This window comes from Chaetura pelagica, unplaced genomic scaffold (assembly GCF_000747805.2).
Source record: "Chaetura pelagica isolate M959 unplaced genomic scaffold, ChaPel_1.0 scaffold405, whole genome shotgun sequence".
NCBI lineage: Eukaryota > Metazoa > Chordata > Aves > Apodiformes > Apodidae > Chaetura > Chaetura pelagica.
The window spans coordinates 2,960,663-2,985,163 of record NW_009953489.1 but is presented as its reverse complement, the minus strand read 5'-3'; the positions used below and the strand labels follow the sequence as shown (position 1 = coordinate 2,985,163).

The 24,501-nt window shown below is 49.9% G+C and overlaps 1 protein-coding gene across 1 annotated transcript in view; it reads right to left on the bottom strand.

Annotated features, from left to right (window-relative positions):
• GPSM1 (G-protein signaling modulator 1) overlaps window positions 1-24,501 on the bottom strand; it is a 51,881-nt gene that overhangs the window by 23,547 nt on the left and 3,833 nt on the right. Inside the window, exons 2-10 of the mRNA XM_009998951.1 lie at window positions 23,906-24,127; window positions 23,239-23,374; window positions 22,799-22,941; window positions 21,241-21,364; window positions 20,012-20,127; window positions 19,580-19,735; window positions 17,746-17,854; window positions 14,675-14,801; window positions 2,755-2,825 (exon numbers count right to left, since the gene is read on the bottom strand). Coding sequence (XP_009997253.1) covers window positions 2,755-2,825; window positions 14,675-14,801; window positions 17,746-17,854; window positions 19,580-19,735; window positions 20,012-20,127; window positions 21,241-21,364; window positions 22,799-22,941; window positions 23,239-23,374; window positions 23,906-24,127 — 1,204 coding nt within the window. The remainder of the gene's footprint in view (window positions 1-2,754; window positions 2,826-14,674; window positions 14,802-17,745; window positions 17,855-19,579; window positions 19,736-20,011; window positions 20,128-21,240; window positions 21,365-22,798; window positions 22,942-23,238; window positions 23,375-23,905; window positions 24,128-24,501) is intronic.

The following is a 24,501-nucleotide window of genomic DNA, read 5'->3' as shown; positions in this document are numbered from 1 at the left end:
TTATTCACAGGCGTAGGGAATGATGGATGAAAGGTTGAGAAGCAGTCACTGCTGCTAGGGATTTCTAGCAACTGCACTCATAGAAACCAGTTCCCAGAGTGGCAAGCTCATCTTGCCTAGAATACCAAACCCTTGGCACAAGTCCCTCCACTTGCTGTACCTTCACTTCTTCCCAGTGTCCAGCTGTGCTGCAGCCCACACTGACCCTGACCATGTCCCAAGAAACATGGCTATGATAGATGTTCCACAGCATTTCCCACCTCTAGGATTTGGCTCCTAGCACACAAGGAGCATTGCCTGCCTCAGTGGCTTCAGCAAGAAGAAGGGCCCTTACCCAGTGGTTTCCTAAAATAGATTTAACATGAATGGTTGCAGTCCCATTCAGCTCTTTTGCCAACCCTCACGCTACCAGAAGCACGTGGAGACCGCAGGGTAACATGACTAACCACAGCAGATGGCTACAAGCAGGGCTCTCTTCTCTCACTGCTGTCCTCCTTTGCTCTCTGAAATGCTTCTGCTCAATGTTCCCACAGATATATAAAATAAAGGATTGTCACCCCCGTGTAATGCACTGAGGGGCCCCTCCAGGGTGTCCGCCCTGCAGCAACTACCTGCAGGTGCAGGACACTTGGAGCAGGGCTCAGGAGATGACCCAAGGGTCTACCAGGTTGGGACTTAAGGGCACACACACACACACCAAAAAGCCAAGGATGCTGAACAGGATCTGAAGTCTCAGCACACCAACACCACAGCGGGTGTAGCCAAAAAGACTTTTCCATTCCTTGCTCCACAAACAGGGGCAGCGGGAACAAGGGGGTGAGATTCACTTCCCTGGATGCTACTGATGGAAGCCAGGCTGGTGTTCACATTTTGAAAAGCTGCCACAGAAGAGGATTTCAGAACTGGAAAGAAACTTCCTTACAATGCCTTCCTGCCTCAGTTCAAGCCCTCAAACTGTTCAGTTCATGACAAAGAAAACAGATGACTCAATTACAGCACGTAAGCACCTTCAGGGTAGAAACCAGCATGTGATAAAGAGATTTTTAGTCTGATAGAGAATAAACAAGAAGCAATGGCTGGGAGCTAAAACTAGAGAAGATCAAAACAAGGAATAAGGCACAGGTTGGAGAGAGCAGGATGATCAGGGAGGAGGTGTTCCTGCTGCCTGCTAAGTCATGCAGAGCAGACACAGGTCTGTCCTGGCAGATGGGCTCTGCCAGACACACAACTCCGTGCAGAGACACTGGACCAGAGCTCCTGGCCTGTGCAGTACCAGGGGCCCTGCTGACTTGAAGGCCATCTCTGGCAGAGACCAAGGGCAGAGAGGGTGAGATAGTAACGAGAGGGTGCTGGAGAGATCACAGTTCACTGCACTGATTTATTCTTTGCAATTTTATAGCCCTCACCATAGCGAGCTTGAAGCAAACAACCCTCTCCCATCACTGCAATTACCCCACCCCAGGAGCAGCAGCCCCCCACAGGACCACAGCAGGGGGAACAGCAAAACTCCTGTCTGACTCCAGGGTTCTGGACTGCCCACAGCTCCTGTTTATTCCAGCCTCCACATGAAATCCCTGAAATCCCATAACCCTGTCTGAACTATTGAATGAGGCTCAGCTTTTACAGCAAAGAGTAGGAAACCAACAGCATTAGCAGCAAATCACACATCAGCAAAACTCTCCCTGCCAGTGTCCTCTGGGACACTCTGCTCTGATGAGGATACAAGATCGATGTCACCCTGGCACTGCTGTCCTTGCTATCAACTCCCCAGGGACAGAGTCACCCTGATGAAAGCAGGTAGGAGCCAAAACAACCAGTGGGAAGCTGGGAGGATTAATAAAAATACCTTAGAGTCTTTGGCATCTAACTCCCAAAGAGAGTTAATTCGGGGGGAGCTTTTGTCTGGCCCTCCCAGTGCTTACTGGGATGTTTAGACACCCAAACGGTTTTGCAAGCCTGAGGTTGCTTCCCATTGATCATCTGCACCTACCTGCAACTTGGGTGAGTTGTTTCTGTGACACTTCTGTAAATGGGGAAATGTCCCCTGGGACACTCAGGAGACCTGTGGCTGGAAAGTGCTGGAATAATGTAAATGATTTGTGCCAAAGACATTCCTAAAAAGGTAGAGCTTGATGGCCTGCATGGCCACCTCCTCTGGGAACAGCCACAGCTGAGCCCCATGGCAGCCCCAACAATCCTGTGTAGGATTTCCTGAGAAACTGAAATGGTGCCTGTAGGTGGAAAGGCTCAGTGCCTCCCAGCTGACTGCAGATAAAGCCTTTGCCCTGGGAGGCTGAGAAATGCTGATCTGCCTGGATCTGACATTCCCAGCAGTGAAGCAGAGCAGAGGCAATTCTTAGGGCCCCTGGAACAAAACCTTCTGCTTCCTGCAATGCACCATCTCCTGCTCCTGACCTCTCCTTGCCCACTCACGCTGACACAGCACTCTGCTGGGCTAGCAAGGCACTGAGATTTGCCACCAAGGGACTAAACCACCAGTGATTATCCTCTCAATAAAGGGCTGTTTTTTCAAAAAAGCACAGAAGTGGCTTTTTCAGCTTTCAGTTGTTAAGTGCCTTCTTAGTTAGACCAGCTGTTCCTCTCCTCCAAGCTCTCTAGAAACCCTCTTTGGTTAATCCCATTGACTCCAATGATATCTGCTAATTGCATACTTCCCTGCAAATGAAGCCAGTCAACAAGCCATTACAGATTCCTACTGATACTTAATCTTTGAGGCCAGACATCTTTGCTTACCTTTTCAGAAGGGAATTTCAGGAGGTCTAAGCTGTCCATGCTGTTCCTTTGGAGTCTCTTTGGCCTGGCTCCTATAAAACAACACACTCATCAGGAGGGTGTCACTCACTCATGTCACACAGATAAAATTCAAACCAGGGCAGACCCTTCACTCCTGCTGCAGCTGTGCTGTCCTTGAGATTCAAATGTGAGTTTTTTCTTCCATTGTTTTGGATCTTTTCACAACACTATCACAGCACAGGCAGCAACAGCCTGGGCTGCTCAGAGCTTTTGCTATCTAACCAGTGACTGGGTCACACTGTGACCCTGATCTCAACTGAGGTCTCTGGAATTCAGGAGTTACAAACCCCACTCCAAATCACAGAAGTCACAGGACTGACATTGAGAAAAATCATAACAAAAATATAGTTTAATAAATGCCTGGAATTGTTGATTTATCTTAATGTTTTTAGCTTAAAGAATGTATCTGGGAGGCAGCTTTGAACTTTCCTCTACAGTCACAAGGGCTGGAAAACTAAGTGAAGGAGAAAATACTTTCTATCATAACCATAAGTACCTAAACAGCCTTAAGCAGAGCAAAACCTTGCCCTGAGGCTGACAGAGAAATTAGAAAATTTGGCAGCATTCATTATATATATTTGAGTTTTCATAAAACTCATTTTAATGTAGTGTTCTAGCAGTAACAGACTGGGTGAAACACAGTTCAGTTTCAACTCCTACTTTCCAAATTCTCTTTACCTCCATGTCTCCCTCCAACCTGCTTCCAGTTTCTTTTGCCCTGCTCGCTAACTCAGCCAGGATTTACAAAATCACCCTGGGATGTCTTCATCATGGCTGGGAAAACTTCTGCTTTCACTCTCCTGCTCCTCTTCCCTGAAGGTTCAGCTTGGCTGAGCACCACATGACATCCCACACCAGCAACATCCCCAAAGGCTTTGGACTCCAGGTCCCATGACAACTTCCAAGCTTCAGGGGAAACCCTGGGGGAGGCTGAATCAATGCATGTGAATTGAAACCCATCCCCATGCTGAGCCCTGAGAACAGAAACCACTGAGCTTTGTGTGGCTCCTGCAACAGCAAACTCCCTAAACCTAAAGATTCCCCAGTTCCCCACCAGCAGCCAACAGCACCATTGCTTGTGTTACAGCAGCATCCACGGGCCCCATTCAAACCCAGGGTGCCAATGAGCTGCTCATTGGACAAACTTAACAAGAGAGAAGGCACAAAAATCATAAGCCAATCGAGTCTGGAATAAAAGACACCTACAAACACTTAGTCTGATGGCAGGTCTGGGTTTCAAAGCCATGCCCGAGAGGCCAGGGCAGCACCCAGGAGGGAGGCTGTTAATGGCCCCTTCCAGGAAAGCCAGAAGCAAAGTGTGTCTGATGGGATAAACACCCAGTGTTGCCAACAGGCTGTAGCTGTTAGTGATGCACCTCCATCCTCAGGTGCTTTGGTACGTTTACAGTAGCATTAAACCACTGGCCAGAAACCATTAATCTCTGATCCAAGAAAACCTGCCTTCCCCTTTGTTAATCTGATATACAGTCAGCTGAGAGCAGCCCAGCAATTAGGGCACACAGAACCATTTGTCTTTCAGTTGCTTTGATGTCCCTCTGTTACCAGGTAGATCTCACACTCGGTTGAGCTAAGAGAGGGAGAAGTCAGGAGTTAGAACCTCAGGACTGTCCAACTCAGCTGTTTTCTTCCAGAAGAAAACAATCAGTGCCAAGGCCAAACACTGGCTCTGCCATCGCCCCTCACCACGAGCTGAGCCACTGCAGCTGGAGTAATTAAGAGGCTCCCTATTAATCAGGGTTATCATAAGCTGTAGCAATTCCCACCACCTTGCAGGAGCTCGTCCCTTCTGCTCCACCCCGGGCAGGCTGAGCAGCCCTCGCGTCCCCCAGGAGAGCAGGGACACTTCCATACTCACAAGCACCCCATGACAGAACGAGTCCCATTAAGTTTCTATCTCCAACCAGGACATTCCCTCAGATGGCTCCAGACGTAACTTTCAGCCTCTTCCAAGTTACTTCTCCCAGAAATACCTGCAGCACCCCTAATCCTCAGCAGAAGCTCCACTCTGCCTCCCTCCCCGGTGCCGATCAACAGCAGCAGCCGCGGAGGCAAAAGGTGGAGCAGCTGAAAACCTGGGTCTGTTCCTCTGGAAGGTTTTTTCCTCTCTCTCCAGTATTTATTGGCATGTTTACCAAGCCTGCTGCAGAGTAACGGAAAACCTCAGGGGCATTTCTAAATGCTCCCTCTGTCTTTAAGGTTTACTGAGGTCTCTAATAGAGCAAGTTGAAACCTTCTTGTGAACATCAGCTGAGCAATGCTCCTGACTGCCTGCATTCATGCCCTGTTTTCCTGGAGCTCCTTGGATGTTGTTCTTTGCAGTGCCCAGGGTTGCTGTTTCTTTTTAAAAATTTGTTTTCAAAATCTCTTCCCTCCCCCCACCCATGACCTCAACACCACCATGAACCAAGGGTTTGGGTTTTTTCACTTTTTGCTTTTGCAATTTGGTTCCTGACACAAGTTTAACGGTTTTCACATTCCTGTATTTTTAGAAGTCCATGGAGCAGCCACCTCCCTACCTGGAAGGGAGCAAGGAATTCCAGGGAAGGGAAGTTTACTGCAACAGAGTAATGGGGGATACTTGAGTGCATCCTTGCATGCCTACGAGACACATTTGCTTCCCCCAGCTCCCTTGCACATTCTCATCTCACAAACAGTCCCTGTTCTTGTGGCTTTGGGACACTAACCCAGTATTTCCATGTCAGACACCCACCTAGACCCATCATTTTTCCTGTGTCTCCCATGCCCACCCTGCAGAGACAAGGACAGCCCCTCTGCACATGCTTGTGCTACCTGTGATGACATGGATACAAGAACCTTGATCTACAACCTCCGCTTCACAAGCAGGAGTCTCGTGGTTTGTGCTCCCTGCCCTCCTTGGGCTTTTTAAGCTGATCAGTGCAGAACGACCCTGGGCACTGCATGTCTGAGGGGGAGGCTAAACCAGTATTGACATGATGTGCATAGCTCCTTCCCACCCATTCCTCTCCTGGCCCCGAGGTCTCTGGCACCAGCACCACAGTGCCTGAAAGGGCAGGATCAGTGTGCTCTCCAGAGGCAAGGATTCTGTTCCTGCACCACAGGCAGAACACCCAACAGTCCTTGGCTTTCAGAGTGAAGTTAAGAGGAGAAACGCTCATGCAGCAACAATTCTCTGGAGCAAGGTACTGCTGAAGTGAGAGGAAGTGTTTTATTGCAGGACCATGAGGGGAGCATCCCATGTAAAGCTGCTGTAGAGCAAAGCTGAGTTGAGAGTGGGGCAGTTTTGTTCCTCTAGGGACAGTCTCCACATCCCACTGGCACTCTAGATATTTCAGAGTCGACAAGATGGAGCAGAACACAAGTAGCAATGACAGGGGGGGCCCTGCCAGGAGCTCTCATCAAACTGACATGTGCTTTGATAACTCCAAGGTTCTCCCCCACCTCCAGCAGCTTGGAGAGCTGCCTCCTCCATCCTCGTTTGAGAGGAAGCAGAGCCCCTGGCTGCACACCCGACACAGATGAAGCAACAATCCCCTGTGCAGGCTGGGAGCACACTCTGTCCCTCTGGGGTGGCTGTGCCAGAGGAAGCAGAATTAAACCTGACAGTGGACTCCACAGAGGACTAACAGGGAAAGGCTGTAGAGCCAACATCATTCCTGCCCTCCTGGCAGAGCAGCACACACAGCTCAGTTACCCCACAGAGCACAGGCTTTGCACCACAAAGGAAACACAACATATCTTGGCATAAGCACTTGATATACATTCATGAAAAGGTCAATTCTGCCTAGATCTCTATTAATAGAGATACTGACTTGTCTTTTGGGTGAATTCTTGTAGCATAGGATGGTGCCTCCCCCCATTTGTATGGACCCCAGCACTTTACAGCCTTGGTTTTGGCAGATAACTCTAAATATTGTTCAATATGATCACATTCAACCAGCCAGGCAGTTGTTTGGGCTGGTTTGTAAACCCTCCCAAGCTCAGAAGTGACAGTGGAGATACGGTCCAGCAATTTGAATGCACACAGAGCATCTCAAATCATATGCTGCTGACATCTAATCAGGAAAGCTCTGTCAAGCTACTGCTCCATTATTAGAGCAAGCTCTTTAGAGAGGAAAGGGGGGGAAAAAAAACACCACAGCAACAAGAAAAAAAACCCAAAAAACCCCAACCCCAACAACCAAGCAGCTTCTGGTAGGACAAGCATCTCATTTAAGGCTTTAATTAGTCTTCAAACACATAATGGGTTCTGGCACTATAAACGCACTTGACCTCTATTATTGCCAGCATTTGCATGATAAATGCTGGCATTTGTTTTCCCAATTGTTATTGGGATAGAACAATACTTTTCTCTAAATAGTGAAAGCAAATAGTATCAGTTATTTATGATGCTGCACCATAAAATGCTGGCACCAAGCTGTTGTGTGTGGATCCATGGGAAGAACCATCTGCTGACCCCCAATCCTTTGGACAGGAAAGGACCAGGGGAATCCTGACAGCTCTGACCCCTTCAGGTTCATCCAGCTGAAAATACAGCTAGATGGGCAAAATGACCTTTTTCTCCCTATTGGTTATTTTAGGGCTTTTCTGGCTGCAGGCAAAAGCCAAGAACAGATACTACTGCTTACAACACCAAGGATGGCACACAATAATAAAAATAGCTCATAGCCCAGGGCCAGGGGAAGCCGTGAGGATGTTGTTTCCACTGTGCTGTCACATCAGACTTCCTCAGGAATGCTTCAGTCCCATGCAAGGTCCTCTAACATCAGCTCTGCAGTGTCCCCCTCCCTGGGAGGCAGGAGGACAGGAATGAAACCTCTTCTGCTGGGAAGATTCAGGCCCCAGTGTGTTTGCACTGACATGCTGTATTCATTGGCACACAGACAGCACACAGCTGAGCAAATATCAGCCTTCCAGACAGATCCTGAGCACTACAAAAACCTTCTCCAGAATGACAATTTTGCATTGTTTTTTTTTCCCCCTCAGTGGCAAAACTCTTTCTGAAAAAAAAGTATATATATATTATGCAGTAATAAAAATAAGTTACTTTTTGAATCAAGATGCTTATCTGCCTGATTTGGCAAAAGATGCTTTGCAGATGTGTCAGCCAAGTTTTGCATCCTCCAGAATCCAGCCTGACAGCTGAACAACTGGCTCTAAACAAGAGCAGAATTGCACATCCACACTGCACCCAGGAGCCCCTTGACATTTGGCTGACTGCAAGAAGAGTCCTCACATTCAGGTGGAAGAGGTGAGACTTGGAGCAAAAGTCCTTCTCGGAGACAGATGGCACAAGGCAGTTACTTTCCCCCAGTGGGGGCAAAACCATTGTAGCTCAGGAAAGCTGCAATCTTTGAGTAACAAGGTGATTTTATACCTTGTAGCCTTCCCACCTATTACTAATTGCCATGATGTTGGGCACTTCTTTGATTCCAGTTTTCCCCCACATATGCAATGGGCATTAGCTCTTCTCTGAGCAAGGCTGGAATGAGGCTTGTTTTCAAATAAAGTGTTGGCAGTTCAGGCCAAAGAATGAAGTACTTTGGTGTGTATTGGCAGAATCTGGAAAATACAGAGCACCCAATCATGCAACACCTAACAGACAGTCAAAGACAGACCTTGGAGCTTGGGGGAAGCTCAGGGGAAGCTAGAAGCAGCCTCCTATGAATATAACCTTCCCCAGACAATGCTCTGTTTAATAAATCAACACTTATGGGGACAGGAGGATTTTCTGGGAGATAAAGTGAACTGGGAGGAGCAGGCTGGGAGGGGGCATGTCACCTCAGGGCTAACTCAAGAACCATGGAAAGGCTTGGCAGGAACTTTTGGCAGGCTCTCTTCTCAGAGCAGGATTTTCTCTGCCAGTATATAGCAGAGCCTCCTGACCTCCAGTCTTCCATTATCAGCTTGTGTCAAACAAGCAGAGATCAAAAAGATACCGAGTTGGAGCTAGAAAGTGACACACAGTAATTAACACAGGCAACATCTCCAGCAGCTAGACAAGCCCAATTACAGCTGCTGTGTCCTACAGACTGACTCAGGGAGGGCAAGAGGAAGAGCAACACCCGTCAGAGCTTTGCAGTGATCGCTCACCGTAAATCTTCTTGTCCTGGTTTGAGCCAGGATGAAGCCAGTTTTTCTTTTTACTGAAAAAGAGGGGCAATGTACTTGATCCCTCCTCCTGGATGCTGCTGGAAATTAGTCACCAGCTTGCAGCAGTCAGGCACTTTCAGCTACTGGAACATGGCTGTTCGCACTGGATTCTGAGTTCATGAGCTCTGTCTCTACAGGCTGCCAGGTCCCTCTGCCAAGCCAAGGTCTGAGCGCCTGTCCCTGCCTGGCCAGCACCCAGTCTTGCTGCTGAGTGGAGGACGATTCCTGAGGTCAGGCAAGAGATAAGGGTGACTCAAGCTGAGGGTCTGACCTTGCCTTGCTCACTTTATCACCAAAGCAGACCATGGTCATCCACATAGAGACCTTTGAGACATAGAGAGTAATTCCAGCTGGGTGAGAAAATGAACTCTCTTCTGTCCCTTTCTTTGCTCTGCGCTGAAAGAAACCACTATTGGGAAAAAGATGCCTCTGCTTATGGTAATACTGTACTATTAGACAGAAGACTGTTGTCACCATAGGCATTTCCTACACCTTGGCTACCAAAGGAAACTGTGGAAAGTGCATTTGGGAACAGACAGCACACACCAGAGCTGGGATGGCTCCAGGAGCCTGCAAGTGCTGCCAAAGGGAACTCTGGGCTCTCCAGCTTGGAGCAGGAGTTTGCGTAAGGAACTATTTCCAAACAGGTAGGTCCCCCCACAATAATAGGTTCCTTGATTGATGGATGACTTTGCCAAAAGCCACACTGCACCTTCTCTGCTCCAGGCTTCAAGAACTGGCCCCTTTCTTCTTTCCAGCACTTGCAGTCTGCCTTGGCATCAAGATAAACAAGCACTTGAGTTTCTTTAGCACGTTGTCTTCTCCTCCAGTCCTGGAGCCTTTCCTCTACTGTGAGTTGAGGAGTCTTGCTGTACTTTACATTGACACTAGGAAGGAGGCTCATGTACAGAACAAGATGAGAGGAGAACATGAAATACTTCTTAACACTTTGAGAAGAGTATTTTAAAATTCCATAAAACAAATACTGGGGCAGTTTGAACTGAGTGCTGAATTACTCAGTTTAAATGCAAACGACAAACGCTCGTCCCCCCTCCCTTAAGCACCACAGCAAGGACCACCACAGACTCAGGTCTTTTTGGACCCCTTCCTGCAGTGCCTTACCTGGAGGCATGTGGGAACATTTGCTCAGAAGCAAAAGTTCCACTGAGCATCTGCTAGAGCACAATACAGCAACCAGACCACCTTGCACTCTGCCTTCCAGTTAGCTAAAAGCTACTCTGCTTCAGTCAACAACCTCATCCATCAAAACCCTGCACAAGCAGGTACAATTAACCAGCACGGCCTCAGGCTTTCATTTTTGGAACGGAACAGGGCTGAGCTGCAGCCCATCAGCCCCTGGGAAAAGTCAGAATTAATACACTTAGTATTAAGCCATTTCAATTGCTATGTTTACTCAACATGACTGGCAAGAACGGGGCAGGTTCCGTGCTGAAGCCGTTAGCAACAGGGCTCCTGCGCTCGCCTGCTCAGCTGCAGGCAACAAACCCTGCCTGGACACTGACATGGCAGCCCCAGGGAACAGGGCTGCGCCACTGCCAGGACACTGGTCTCAGAGGGACACATCTCTGGCCTGTCAGCCAGCACACTCCTTTGCAGAAGGGTTGAGTAAACCACGGAGAAGGAGCATCCCTGTCCCTGGGCAGCATCCCAGCCTGAGGCACAGCAGGTTAGCAGCAGTGCCTCCTCCCTCCTGCTCTGTCAATGGAGGGCTGGTCAACCCAGCTATTTCAACAGCCCTAAACACTTCTTAGATACTTCAAAGATATTTAAAGCAAACAAACAAACAAACAGGCTGGGAAACATAAAAGCAGACTACTTCTATTCCTGTCTAATTGATCCAAGGATTCAAAGATTCCTGTGAAGAAGGCAAGCTCAAAACTGCTTTAAGGATGTAAAGACCCATGTTCAAAGCCACACTGAGCTGATTACTGCCCAGGAAGGACAGGGGCTTGTGCCCACCCAGGCTCAACTGCCTACTTCACCACTTAGGAAAACAACCTGAAGCTTGGCTGCCTCTCACACAGGGACCAGCAGAGCTCCAGCTCCTGACCCCCAGAGCAGTAGGCTGGCCTCCTGCCCCCCCTTCTCCAGCAGCCCTGCAGAGCACAGGGGCAGCCAGGCTCGTGGCCATGTCCTTCCCTGCCCTCAGAGCTGGCTGAGCATGGCTGGGCAGTGTCTGCTTTCTGCAAACTGCACAGAAACCGAGCCAGGAACCAGCTCACAGGGCTCTGAAAGCAGCTACACACCAATGCCTGCTGCAACACCTACACCCCTCCCACCTGCAGCCAGCAGAGGTGCTGCTCAGTGTCTCCTAACCCCACCACTGCCAGCAGAGATGATGACTGAGGCTGATGAGCTGCTGAGGGTAGAAGAAAAGCAGCCTAGAGCCAGTTGTCACTTTGGAGACACACTGAGGCTGCCCAGGCTGCTTCCTGCCTTCTGGCTGGCACCTCCAGCCCCTCGGTGGTGGACAAGCCCCTCCTTGATGCTCCTCCAGGCTGGCAAGTTGCCCCAGGTGGTGCCAGTCTCCAGAGAGGAGAGCTGACAAGGAGGAGTTGCAGTGGAGAATGCTACAAGGCAGCACCCTGCCCAGGGTGTACTGGAGACCCTCGTTACCCACCCGGGTGCCACCAGGCTCAGTCCAGAAAGGTCTCAGTTCTGTGCTCCTGACCCACCGAGCACCAGGCACAGTCAACTCAGCCAGGTTGGATGGGGCTTGGAGCACCAAACAGCACTTCTTGTTCATGGTTTCCTCCAACCCAACAAAACAACTCCCTTGTAGGCACAACAAGTTCCCTTCTCCCCAAAGGCAAAAGCCCACCAGTACAACAGACACAATCTCTGTTTATTTGTTACGTGTTTTAGCTACTCCCTGGCTTACTTCGGTTTGTTGCTGTAAGCTCTCTGTGTTTGCATTTCTTGACAAGGTCGGTGCTTTCACAAGACTTTTGCAGCACTGCCCCACTTCCCTGGCCTCCAGCTTTGTCTTCTGACATGCAATTGCTCTCAGAATATTAATTAAAATTACAAAGAGCTCAGAAAGAGGAGTCACAACCACAGAGGAAAACATGAGACACTCCTTCCTCCCGCAGGCCCCCGGTGGAGGGCAATGCCCAAGCAATGCTTGATGAAATGGAAGTGTTTTATAACATGCCTGCCCTACCAGATGATTTTAGCATCCTTATGAATATGTAGACATTGTATAAACTTAAGAAGGGAAAATAATCTGAAGGGAAAAAATGTGAAAGCTGTCCCCACCATGAGACTAACTGACATCAAAAAGCACAGCTGGTTCAGGAGTCAACTTGGATCCCAATGCTCTCACCTGCTTCTTATTACAGAAACAGATGCTCCTCTTGCTGTAAATTGCTGCTATTAATAATATAAATAATTATGCTTTTAAAATCATTTAATAGCTGCACAGGAGGGCACTAAAGCTCCTGGCAGCCATTAAATACATCTCCTGTCTTCTCAAGGGCTCAGAGACAGGTTGGTGGCCTCTCTTACCCTTCACTGAAGTTCAGAATAAAAGCCAGAACAAAAAGTTAAGGAGAAATCGAGGAGCCAGGCTCCTCTCCACAGGCTGTCCTGCAGACTCATCCTCTCTCCAGTTCACAGGGACAGAACCTTTCCCACCTGAGATGCATGTGTAGAAGCAGGCTAAGCACTGCAACACTCTCACTGCCTTCCTCTGGCAAAGCTCTGCTGCACAGCACAAGCCCACAGAGCACAAGGACACCTGATTTTTATCTCCTCAGCTGGTTTCCAGGACCAGCTGAGGGGCAGCAGCCCCCACATCCCCATGACTGGAGAATCCCTACTCTACAATGACACCTGCCCAGGGCCCTGCAGTCCCGCCCTCTCCCACACTTCAAACTCCAGTCATTTGCTGCTTTTCCTCCAGAGAACATTTTGTCCTTCTGTAGACAACAGCCCCAGCCTTGGGAATGTGAGGAATGGCTCCACAGATGAACGAGGTCACTGCAACCTCCAGCAAGCCCTGCCCCTGCCTGCAGCAGTTCAGCCCCTCTCCAGCCCCCAGCCATCAGGTTCTGGCACTGTCAGATGACAGAAAACTCACTGCTGGCTCCAGCTGTTAACAGCACAGGCACCTCTGGACCACAGAGGGCAGCAACCAGCCCACAGGTTGGCTCTGCTTTGCCTCCCCTGCAGTTCAGCCCAGTGACTGACCAGGTTTGCCACCTGCCTGGAGCAAAAATCCCCACCCTGCAGGGAGTCTCACGCTGCAGGATGTGGTCAGTGAGGCTGTGTCAGGGGCACAGTGGGGGACACTGCCACACACCAGACTCAGCTCTCCCCAGGAGGGGCTCTGCTCACACCAGGACCCACCCTGACCCCCAAGGCACACTGTTCTGCCTGCAGTGGGACACCAGCCCAGCCCACAGCAGTTTGCATTCAAGCCCCATCAGCTTGTTTCCTCCACACTTTGCTGTCACAGGAGCAGCAGCAACATCAAGGTTAATTTCCTATTCCCCTTTCAGAGCAAGATAATTTGCCAAAAGAAAGCCCCTAACAAGGTGTCAGGAACACAGGGAAGGCTCTAAAGAAGTTTCCCAGCAGTTACAAAGATGGACAAGATGTGCAAAGGGAGGCTGGGGCAGCTGTTGTGTCCCACATGGCCCTTGAGGAAACAGCTCAGCTCCCTGGCACAGCAGGGCAGCCTGGCTCCCTCACCCACAGCTCAATTTCCAGGGAACAGATTTAGTACTGACACAGGCTGCACCTTCAGGAGCAACACAGAGTCCAACATACAGCCAGCCTCTTGCCCTCCCAGGACATTGTGTCTCAACCCAAGCACCAGCTCTACCCCAGGTCTACCAACAGGAAAGAGAACACATCACCTGAGAAAGTGTCTCTGCACTAACAAGGTTGTACTTAATCAGCCTCCTGGGATGCAGCTTCATCTGTGTTAATTAATAAGTCTGTCCACAGTGACAGAGCACCCAGCTGGAAGTGCCCCATGCCAGGCACCCAGGAGTGGCTGCAGCAGGCAGGGACAGGCAGACAGTCCCCGAGCTGGGGACAGGTCAGCCTGGCAGAAGCTGTGGTGAGGACCCAGCTGTGCTCTCCTGCTCCCTGGGAAGTGGAGGCAGAACGATCCAGGGCCAAGTGTGGTGAGTAAAGCCATTTTATCTGCTGTGACCAAGTGCTGCCACATCTTTCTTTCCAATCTGGGCATCATTGCAGGTGTCCCAGGGGTGAGACAGCATCAGTGTGCTGATGCTCACAACCTGCCTTCAGCCCCTGCTGTAGGCTTGTTCCTGAGGTGCTAATCAGACCAAGAGCAGGAAAAAAAAATCCCTGGCAGCCACCTTGCAAAAGCTTCCTCTGTCAGTCACATCAGTTAGAAGGGCCCTGAAAAGCTTCAAAAGAGAAAAAAGCTGATTTGCTGCTTGGTACAAGGAATTTCATTCCAGATGCAGATTAATTCCATTAACTCATTCTGCTCCTTTTTTGGGACACATCCTTCCCTGTCCTTGCAGCTTATGGAAAGCACAGAGAGAACATACCACCATCTCCTTTCTGGTAAGGATGCTCAATAGCCTCATCTTGCTCTGGCATAATTATTTCCATCCATGCTGCCCATTTCCAAACGCCCCCCCTTCTCACGGACCATATTACATCTTTGATGAGACCCAGTGCCAGCAAAAGCCCAGAAACTCACCCTGTGCTTCGTAGCCAGAGCAGTGATGAGCTGTGCCCACGTCCTCCTCCCCGGGGCCCAGGCCAAGGGCTGCCTGGAGCTGGGCCATGTTCACCTGTGCTGTCAGCTCCCCGCTCCGGTCCCCGATCTACAGGGGGAAAACGAACAGGGCAGCTGGTTAAAAGGCAACATGCTCCAAGCAAACAGCCCCTAGAAAGGGGTTTGCCACAAAGCAAAACACACAACCAGTCAGAAGAGAGCTCTTGGAGACACCCTGAGAGACCACACAGCCTGGCCCTGAACACCAGAGCAACTCCCCAAAACTCTTCCCCAGCGGTAACTCGGGAGAGGATCCACACGTGCTGTGCAGGGGCTGCACCTCAACACACATTTCTGCCAAGTTTGGTGCAAGGAATTAAGGGGACACAGCCCAAACTCTGCTACAGAACTGGGACAGAGGTAAACGTGCAGGTCTGGGTCCATCCTGTAGCCACATATGGCTTGGCAGAGAGTCCTGGAACTTTCTGCCCCTTTCCTCAACTATTTTCACGGTTACTGAGCTCCAGGCAGCCAGTGGGCAGTGTCACACTCAGGGCTTGGGTGCTCTGAAAGCCCTTCTCCCCTGGCTCACCTCCATACAGCTTTGAATTGTTCCTAGTGACCTACCCACACAAGATTCCAAAATATTCTGGAGCCCAGGTTTTTTTTTTCCGGAGTCCCATCTCTGACTGGCCTGAGGCTGGGGAAGCCAACACTGCATGTTCAGGAAGAGATCTTCCCAGTGGCTTCTGCTATTTAAAATGAGCTGTGCTGCTGGGCCCTCCTCAAAGTTTAATGAGACAAGAAAATGACTGTGCTGCATATGCCCAGCAAATACAGAGAGGTCAGTCAGAAACAGCCTCTAATCTTTAGAAGAACAGCAGCCTCTGTTACAGAAGAGGACCTTGGCTGTTCCCTTGGAGAGGCCTGACTCCCTGTTAAATACCTTCCAACAGCTCTTTTGTGGTCCTTCGAGATGGACTGCAGTGTGAGCCACCCCAGAACAAAATCATAAATCCCCACATTATTTATGACAAAGCCCAAAGCACTAGTAAAGGGAGGCAGCTCAAAAGGCTTATCCTCAGGCATAAATCCCCTGCCAATTACAAGAGATTTGCTGTTGACATCACCTCCAGAGAAAGGACTGTGTCCTGGTCAGGTCTCACAGTCCTTGATGCCCTGCTCAATGCCTCTCTGACTTCCACTCACTGCAGACCCTCTCCAAGGCTCTACTAACGTCAGATGAACACACTGGCAGGACAAGGATGCAAGGCAGGACCTACCACACACACACCACAGCAGAGCCATGTTTTCTGCCCTCAGCTCAGATGTCTCAGTTTCTCAGCAGCTCTCCTGCCTCACACAGAGATGGGAAAGCAGTGTGTGGGAGCTAGGATGGCACCCAGGGTTGTTAGGTACACATCCTTCACTCCAGCTGTTTTAGAAGAAATTTTCCAGTAACCTTTGATTTCCCTGCAAGCAGCTTCCAGTGTTCTTACTCTGAGCAGATTTCATTTGGCTTCAAATGTCACCATCAGATTTATGACAGGGTAGAAGGGGGAAGGGGTGATGGGAAGCAAGTGAAACACACCCGTGTGCAAAGGTTTAACTTCACCAGGTTTTTCCTGGGGAAAATGTTAGAGCTTGTCACAGCAGCACACTTGGTTCCCAAGGATAAAGTAAAACATCAGCTTTAGAACAGAATCAGTAGCTGCTAGAAGCTAATGGAGGCTCTGCTCACCAGCAGACAGTCTCTGCACTGCTCCATAATTAATGATGTGGGGGAGTTCATTAGCCACCTGCCATGAGTAACCTACTCCTGACACACCCTGTAATTCCAGCCATCCCCCCAGAATGAGACCACTGCGAACCCCCACCCCATAGGGCTTCCCCTCCACCCCCAGGAGTCAGGAGGGCCAGTAGTGCTCCTGTCTTGCCAGCACCCTCACTGCACATTGTCCAGCTGCCACCTGGCCCTGAGAAATCAGCCATGCACTGCACACAGAGTCCTATCAGACTAGAGCTGGAAAAGTTAATTTGTCCTAAAATAAACAAGGCCAAAGAACAATCTTTCTTCTAGATGTCTGGGAAGTATAATTAAATACATAATTAGGCTGGTATGTCAGCCCTAACCCAAAATTTAGCCAACCTAGATGACAAGCAGAACACACAAAGCACTGACACATGGCAAGTCCAACCAGTACTTCAATAGGGTAATTTCTTCATCTGGGGAAAACTAAAGAGGCCACAGCCCATTTCCTCATAGCACTCTGAGAAGACCCAACCATGGCATTCTTGCTTTCCTGAACACGTCATGTTTTTTGCAGCAGGAAAGCTGCAGGTAGCTGAGCAGCACGTCTGTGAAAACCAGAGCAACTGCAGGTGTGACACCCCAAAGGGAGGGCACAGGGCTGGCTGCAGGCTGTGCTCAGCTAGCATCAGCCACGGACTGCACGGGGAGAAGCTGGAGCTGGGCACCCCACCTGCTCCATCAGGGGAAGAACTTGCCACACGGACACTGTGCTGCAGTGCAGAGAACAGCAGGTTTACAGCACCCAGCCACCAGCTGGAAGCTGGCCTTGTTTTCCCCAGGTACTTCACTTGCCAGCAAATCAAGCCAGACCACAGCTAGATTAGAAGGTCCATCTCAGTCAGGATCTCACAGCCTTAAGCTCAGGGAAACAGGGGTCTTACTGACCAGCTGGACACCAAGAGTGTCTGAGTTCCTTCATACCAGCTGGGTGCACAACACCTGGGCCAGCAGAACAGACAATTAGTCCTCATGTCCTTTCTCACCCAGGAATATCAGTTAAGAGCCATGCACAACTCTACTAGCTGTAATTAAGGGAAAGGCTGAGAGCCTCCCAAAAAAAGAACATTTCCCAGCCAAACTCAGCAGTTCCTACAGAGGCCACTGAAACAGCACATAGACAAGCACCTTCCAAAGCAGCTACATCAAGAGAACTACATGAATGTAATTTATTGGCATAAAATAAAGTCTCCCTCTCAACAGGGACAGCTGATTCCCTCTAATCTGAACTAGTTTCTCTTACCTCTTGGGAGATCTCAAGATGCTTCCTTGCAAAGTGCAAGGCTTGTTCATGGCTCCCCAGGGACACATAGGCATTTCCGAGACTCCAGCAGGCTCTTCCTTCTCCCACCCTGCAAAACAGGAAACTGTCAACCACAGAAATGCTGGGCAAAACCCAGCAGCACAGCAGCCCCTTCAGGGCCTCCTTCTCTAGGGCACCAACAGCCAGGCCTCCCAGCCACGCTTGCACCTACAGAAGTGTTCTGCAAAGGAAAATTAAGTGCACTGTACATCTTAAACTCTTCTTATGCTGAGGCCAGAAAGATCAGGGAATAGGCAGCAGCCTCAGAAGTTGCTCTGCACCCACAGTGGCAAAAAACTAAGCAGTGTAGCCCAGGGGCTATGAAGGGCGCAGAATGGTTCAGCTTCATTTGTGAGCACCAGCCTGGGAGCAGAAGCCATGGCTCCTGTCCAGCTTCCACCTTGCACAGCAAGGATTCCTCTCCAGAGATGCACAGTGCATCAAGAGGACATGTAACATCCAGCCCTTTAGCTCATCAACAACCCAGAGCTAAATGAGCAAGAACATAACAAGGAGAGAACATTGCAGGTGTGCAACATCCCCCTGCTCAACACCAGCACCGTGTCACCCAGGACACCTCCACAACCTGGACCTGCATGCAGAAGCCAAGCAAATATTGACCCATTCTCACAAGGCCTCCAGGGCACTGCTGCTTGTTTGCAGAAGCTAGAAAAAGCAGGTGAGTGTGAAACCTGCCCCGGGTACCCTCACCCCCAGCCCCCACCAGACACCCAGGTGCTCTGGAGCAGGTTTCAGCACCTGTTTGCACAAGCAGGCAGAGACCCACTGTTCATCAGAGCCTGCTCAGCTCTGCAAACCAGCTCATGTGGGGGGTGATGGGATAAAAAAAGCACATGGGGGCGCAGGGGGAGGTTCAGCGTGACTGCAACTCCCTCTTCAGAGGTTGGGGCGGGTTGATCAGCATTTAAACGTTTTTCTTGTCACCCTGTTCAATAACTTCTGCTCATAGGGTGTGTTCCCAGAAATGCAGGAGCCCACAGGCCTGCACCCCCACAGCATGATTCACCCTTGGGTGGGATTATACCTTCTCTGAGCAGATACCACCCAGATGGTGCCACGGAGCTCCCATTTTAATGTCTCTGCTCCATCTAGTGGAGGACACCCAGCTTCCCAGGAGCCATCAGCAGTAACACAAGGTGACTGCAAAGTCACTTCAGCTGCAAGAAGGCTCCAAGACCACAGAGAGTGTATTCAGGAGAAAGGGATCAACCTCTCTCTCAAAAATAATAAAAAATAAGGCCAAGCGTCCTGAAGGAGTGAGGCCAGGCAGCAAAATATATCAACTTCACATACTCCATGTAACATCATTTGTTTCCACATGGAAGTTTCCAGAATAATGTCAGAGCAACAGGAAAAAGTGGCATGTATATATGTATGTCCTACCCACAGTTTCCAAGATACCATTTTTGTGAACTCGAGGAAGCTTTAGAAGGGCCCTTCTGGGATGAAACAGCAGAGCTCATTGCAGAGTGCTGAAGACAATGAATTTTCTTGAAGCACTTCTTATTAGAGACGTCACTCAGCCCACACAGCCACAGATTTAAGGGCACAGGTTTGAATGACACAATGAAGGTGTCAATCATATTTCATTTTTGACAAGATGACTGGATTAAGGTCTGGGTTCCAAGCCTTTTTCAAAGACTTTCAAAAATACCTGTCACCGCTGTTTAGCACCAGTAGTAAAGAACAATAAGTCAGAAGGAAAGGGTCATCCACCAGAGCAGAAATGCCACCTCCTGAGACAGTCTCTTACCTGTCTCCCAGCTCCTGTGCTATCACCAGGTGTTTTAGGTGGTACTCAATTGCTTTTTCATAGTCTTGAAGCAGAGTGTATGTGTTTCCAAGACTGTAGCAAGCTTGGGCTTCTACTGCTTGATCTTTGAGTTGTCTGGAGAGCTGGAGTGTTTTCCTGTGTGGAACAGGTGGAAACAAAGAGACCTGGTCACTGCAGGGTACCTCTGTGACAGGGAAGTCACCACTTTGGCACGTGCTGCACCAAAGTCCATGCCTGTTACACTTGCAGGCTGTCAGGTGGCTGTAGGGCTTGTCACTACTGAGCACCACGTGTGCAATTGGCCTCCAGGTCCCTCCTCACATCCCCCCACTGAGTCTACAACTTCACTGCAATAGGTCAGGATTTCCAGAAAACACCAGCCCCTAGTCTGCCTTAGCCCCTGGCACTTACTTGTAGTACTCAGCAGAGATGTCAAACCTCCCCAGGAAGATGTGTGCGTTGCCCAGGTTGCTGTAGGCTCTCCTCTCTGCTGCCTTGTCCCCAAACTCCTTGGCGATGGCGAGACGCTGCGGCAGACACAGCAGTGAGCATGGGCTGCCCTGCCAGGCTGCTGACACCCAGCAAGGGCCCTGGGAGCTCAGCTCCTGGGTTTGCAAAGCTGCCACCCAGCAAGGCAGTGGTGCACGTGCCTATCAGGGCTGGATGCAGCAGGAAATTTCTCCTCCTGCTGCAATTCAGGATCAGGAAGAGCCTTTGGAAAAGCGAGAGGCTCGTCTCAGCCTCCTCTGCATCCTACCCAGCCTGGTCAGTACGAGTCTCTCTCGCTAAAGTGCAAAGGAAGTTCTGCCCATACTGCAACAGCTGACTGAAGAGGTGAATGGAGAGCTGTTGATCAGGCTGTGAAGAGATGTGGCTGCTGGGCAGGGCAGCCTGCAGGAACAAGGCTGTCACCTTCCTGGTGCTGTGGCACAGAGTGAACGCACACACGTGCCCTCCATCTCTCCGCCTGCGCTGCAGCTGCTCCCCAGACCTCTGCCCCTACCCCAGTCCTGCCTCTGCTCCCCACACTTCACCCTGCTCATGGTCCTAAGTCCTGCACAGAGTTTTCCTGCCCCTTTCAAGCCCCTCTCACAAAGCACTGCTGTCCTCCAGCATTTAAAAAGCAGAGGAGGTGTGACAGGGCTGACTTTCCACGGTGCTGAGCACCTTCTGCTGCACGGAGACTGAGATTTACTCTGAACCAGAAGCAGAATTGCTTTTGAATTGGGGCAGGGATTGTATCACCTCCGCCCTCTGTGAAGCTTTACAGAATGCTATTATGTTCTACAAGCAGCATTTATTCCTGATCAACAGCTCTTTCAGCAGCTTAATTAAATTCATGGCTTGCATTTATTAAAATCTAGACTGACACAAATGAAGAGCAGAAGAGCCTTGCTAGGCCCAGCTGCAATTTGCCCTTAGATATCTCCTTCAGTTTCCAAGCCAACAGCACCCTTCCCCCTCAAGCTGCTCATTAGGTGCTGATGGGGATTGGAGCAAGATGTTGCTCAGGGTACACACAGGAGGAAAAACAGCTTAGGGAAAACACCTGCCTGTACTTTCCGGGCTGTGGTGAGAAAGGCAGCTCCCCAAGAGCCACCCTCAGCCCCTGACCCCAGGAAAGTGCAGTGACTTCCTACCTCCTTGTGGAAGGCTATAGCTTCACTGAAGTTGCCAAGTAAGTAGTGGGTGTTCCCGAGGTTGCCATAAGCACGGCCCTGTGCAGCTCTGTCCCCCAGCTCCTTCACCAGGGACAGGTTTCTCCTGAAAGAAGCCAGAACAGAACCTCTGATGAGACATAGCCAACACTCTGCAGGAGACACAGTGAGGGAACTTGCACTTAAAGAAGTGAAAGTCTGGTGATCTATGGTAGCTCCAGCTCTGCGAGCTTGTGCAGATCCAGTGCTGCAAGTCCTGCTGCTCTCCTGACCTCAAGCAACTTGCAGCCAGGTACAGGAGCTGCACAAGTGCTTACAGACCTACAGGCTGACAGGATCCCACATGAAATGGCTGCCTCACTGCACAGGGAAGAACCAGGAGCATGGGAGAAAGGAGATGATACACAGGAGGATGGGGACAAATCCAGGGAGAGGGAAAAGATACAGTGCAATGCCAGGAGCTTCCTTTCTTTACCTTGCTTTTTTCTCTCTTTACACACCCTGCACACACAGGGAAACACAGACCTCCCAGCTGGCACAAGTTTACCCACTGGCTATGCTATGTGCACTGTTCTTTGGGAAAAGGATGCTGAGCTATGCATAGGCACTATCACATCCTGAGATGTGAGAAGACAGGTACAAAACCTTCTCACTCTCCTCATTCAGAAAGGCTACTTAAAGAAAAACCTGCATTAATGAAACAGAACTCTGAAGTACAAGGAGAAAAACATTAGCCAAAAAGTCTGGTGACAACCTTCCTCTGTGGGACATCAGAGCAATCTCTGAAACCATCAGGAAAGGGAATGGTGTTACAAGCAAGATAGACTAGAGATCCATGAGAGGGACAGCCGGGACTTCAAGTGAAAGCCCCTTCCGTTGAGTGAAGGAGAGTGTCTGTTCATGGCCCCGGCGATGGAGACAGGCAGGGAACCATTCCCATCAGGGCCAGCAGAGAGCAGCAGGGGCTGCAGGAGCTCGACTGCAGCTTCCAGATACAGCTCTGAGGAGCAGCAGTTGATAGAACTTGATTGCATGATCATACTTCACTGAATTTTACCAAGGCAATGCCAGGATGAATTTTAGCTCTCATTTTAGAAAAGCTTGCAGACCCTCTCTTGCCTTCCTTGAGGATAACTTGCTATGATAACCTGACATCTCAGGGGAATATTCCTGATTCATCACAATAGGCAAAATCTCATTCAGTGGCCTGATTTTCATCAGTGCTGAGCTCACACTCTTTTTCTTTGTAACAAACATTTTCCAGAGCTCCCATATCCCCAGTGGCCCAGGAAACAAATCCCTCTATGAGAAATGTTTCTAACAAGACTCAGTAAAAGCTGTCATCTTGCAGCCCGCACAGTTGTCACTGGCCCAACAGTTACCAGAGCTCAGCTAACCTGCAGACCCTGACACCTGTCAGCAGACACCACAAATACAGGTTATGAACTGAGCAGGGCAAGCTCAGAGGTGTACCTGTGTGCATCTAAGCCATCACTGTTGCCTGGCCAGGGCAGAGCATTGGCCAAGCTTGAATACTTACTCATAATATTCTGAAGCTTTTTGTAGAGTCTCCTTGACTTCTTGAGGCAGGTAGCCTGGGTCTTGGGCCATATTCCAAGATAAGTGCTTTCCCTTTGCATGGTAAACATTTCCTATGTTATAGAGTGCTCTGGCTTCACCTACCTAAAGGGAGGAAGAACAGGGAGCAGCAAGGTATTACACTTCACATCCCAGTATGGACCTTTCCATTGCTGGGCAGAGATGGTCAAAGCCAGCAGGAGACCCACGTTTTCCTTTCCTATCTTCACTGTCATGACAGCTGTTACTGTCAGCAGCATGAGATCTGTGATGCAGCCAGAGGAAGAGCTTTAAGCTCCATCTCCTTCCAAAGCCCACCTTCACCATATCAGTCACTGACCTGCAGACAGATTCTTTTTAAAGCTAGGCAATATTCCCCGTTAGATACCATGAACCAATTACCTTGTCTCCCTGCTCCTGGGAAATGTCCAAGTGTCTCTGGCAGCAAACAACAGCTTCATCAAACTGCCCAAGTATTTTCAATGTATTTCCAAGGTTGCCACTTGCCTTGGCTTCTCCAATACGGTCCCCAATGGTTCTACAAGAGGATCAGAGAAATGAAGAGAGGTGCTGAAGAGTTCACAGACTTGTGTTTACCAACTGTTGGAGGCACAAGTCAAACTGCAATCAGCACTGCTTGGTAGATATATCAGAGCCAGCAGCTCCCAGCACACACACCTGGCTGGAGGGCTTCACAGGGGCTCTCTCAACTTTTGGAGACAGATTCTTGGTTTCTGCTTTCTCAAGGGAGCTGCTCTAATGACTTCACATGTAATCACAATGGGTACCTGGGGACAGGTTAACTGGACACTGATCTGCTCTTGCTCTAAGCACCCTCCTCACATCCACATCCCTTTCTCCACCTCCCTATTCTGAAGGTGGCTGGCCCATTCTTGTTGCCTCCAGAGTTCTCCACGGGACAGTCAGCCCATGCCTCAAGGCTAGTTCTGGATGCTTATTTCTGGATAGATTCCCTCAGGACACTGGATTCAGACTCCACAGAACTTCCCTTCACTCAAGCCCTGCCAGGCTGTGTCTGATGAGGACAAAGCACTGCTGACATGCTTACCTGGCCAGGGTAAGGTCGTGTTTATGGTACTCCAGGGCCTTGGAGTATTCCTTTAGGTAGAAATAGGCATTGCCCAGCTGACTGTAGATGGCACTGAGAGTCTTCAGGTCCTCTGTCCCCACCTGCACTGCTGCTTCGAAGAAGGCTGCCCCAGCTCTGAAGTCCCCAGCCTTGCACAGGCGCTCTCCCTCCAGGGCCAGCTCCAGGCAGGATGCCTCCATTCTGCCAAAAGCAAGACCATCATTTCACAAGGAGTTTGAGGGCAGTGCAGCCGTGTTGCTAGGAATGCTTAACAAGCTCACCCTTAATTACTCATTGCTCCAGAAAACAAACTCTACAAAAATTCCACAACAACCTGGAAGGATCCATCCTTCCAGCAGCTACCTCTGCATTCAGCCCCAGACAACACCAGCCCCAGACCAGACACTGCTGATGACTCAGGGACACACAGGTGGCACATCTCAGTGCTGTGGACACCAGCTACCAGTGGACATGGTGGGCACTCAGCCCCTCTGAGAAACCAGCCTCCTAGGGATGAGACACCCAGATTTACAGATTGTGCCTGCAAGTGGCCAAAGGCAACCCCTGGGTTCCCA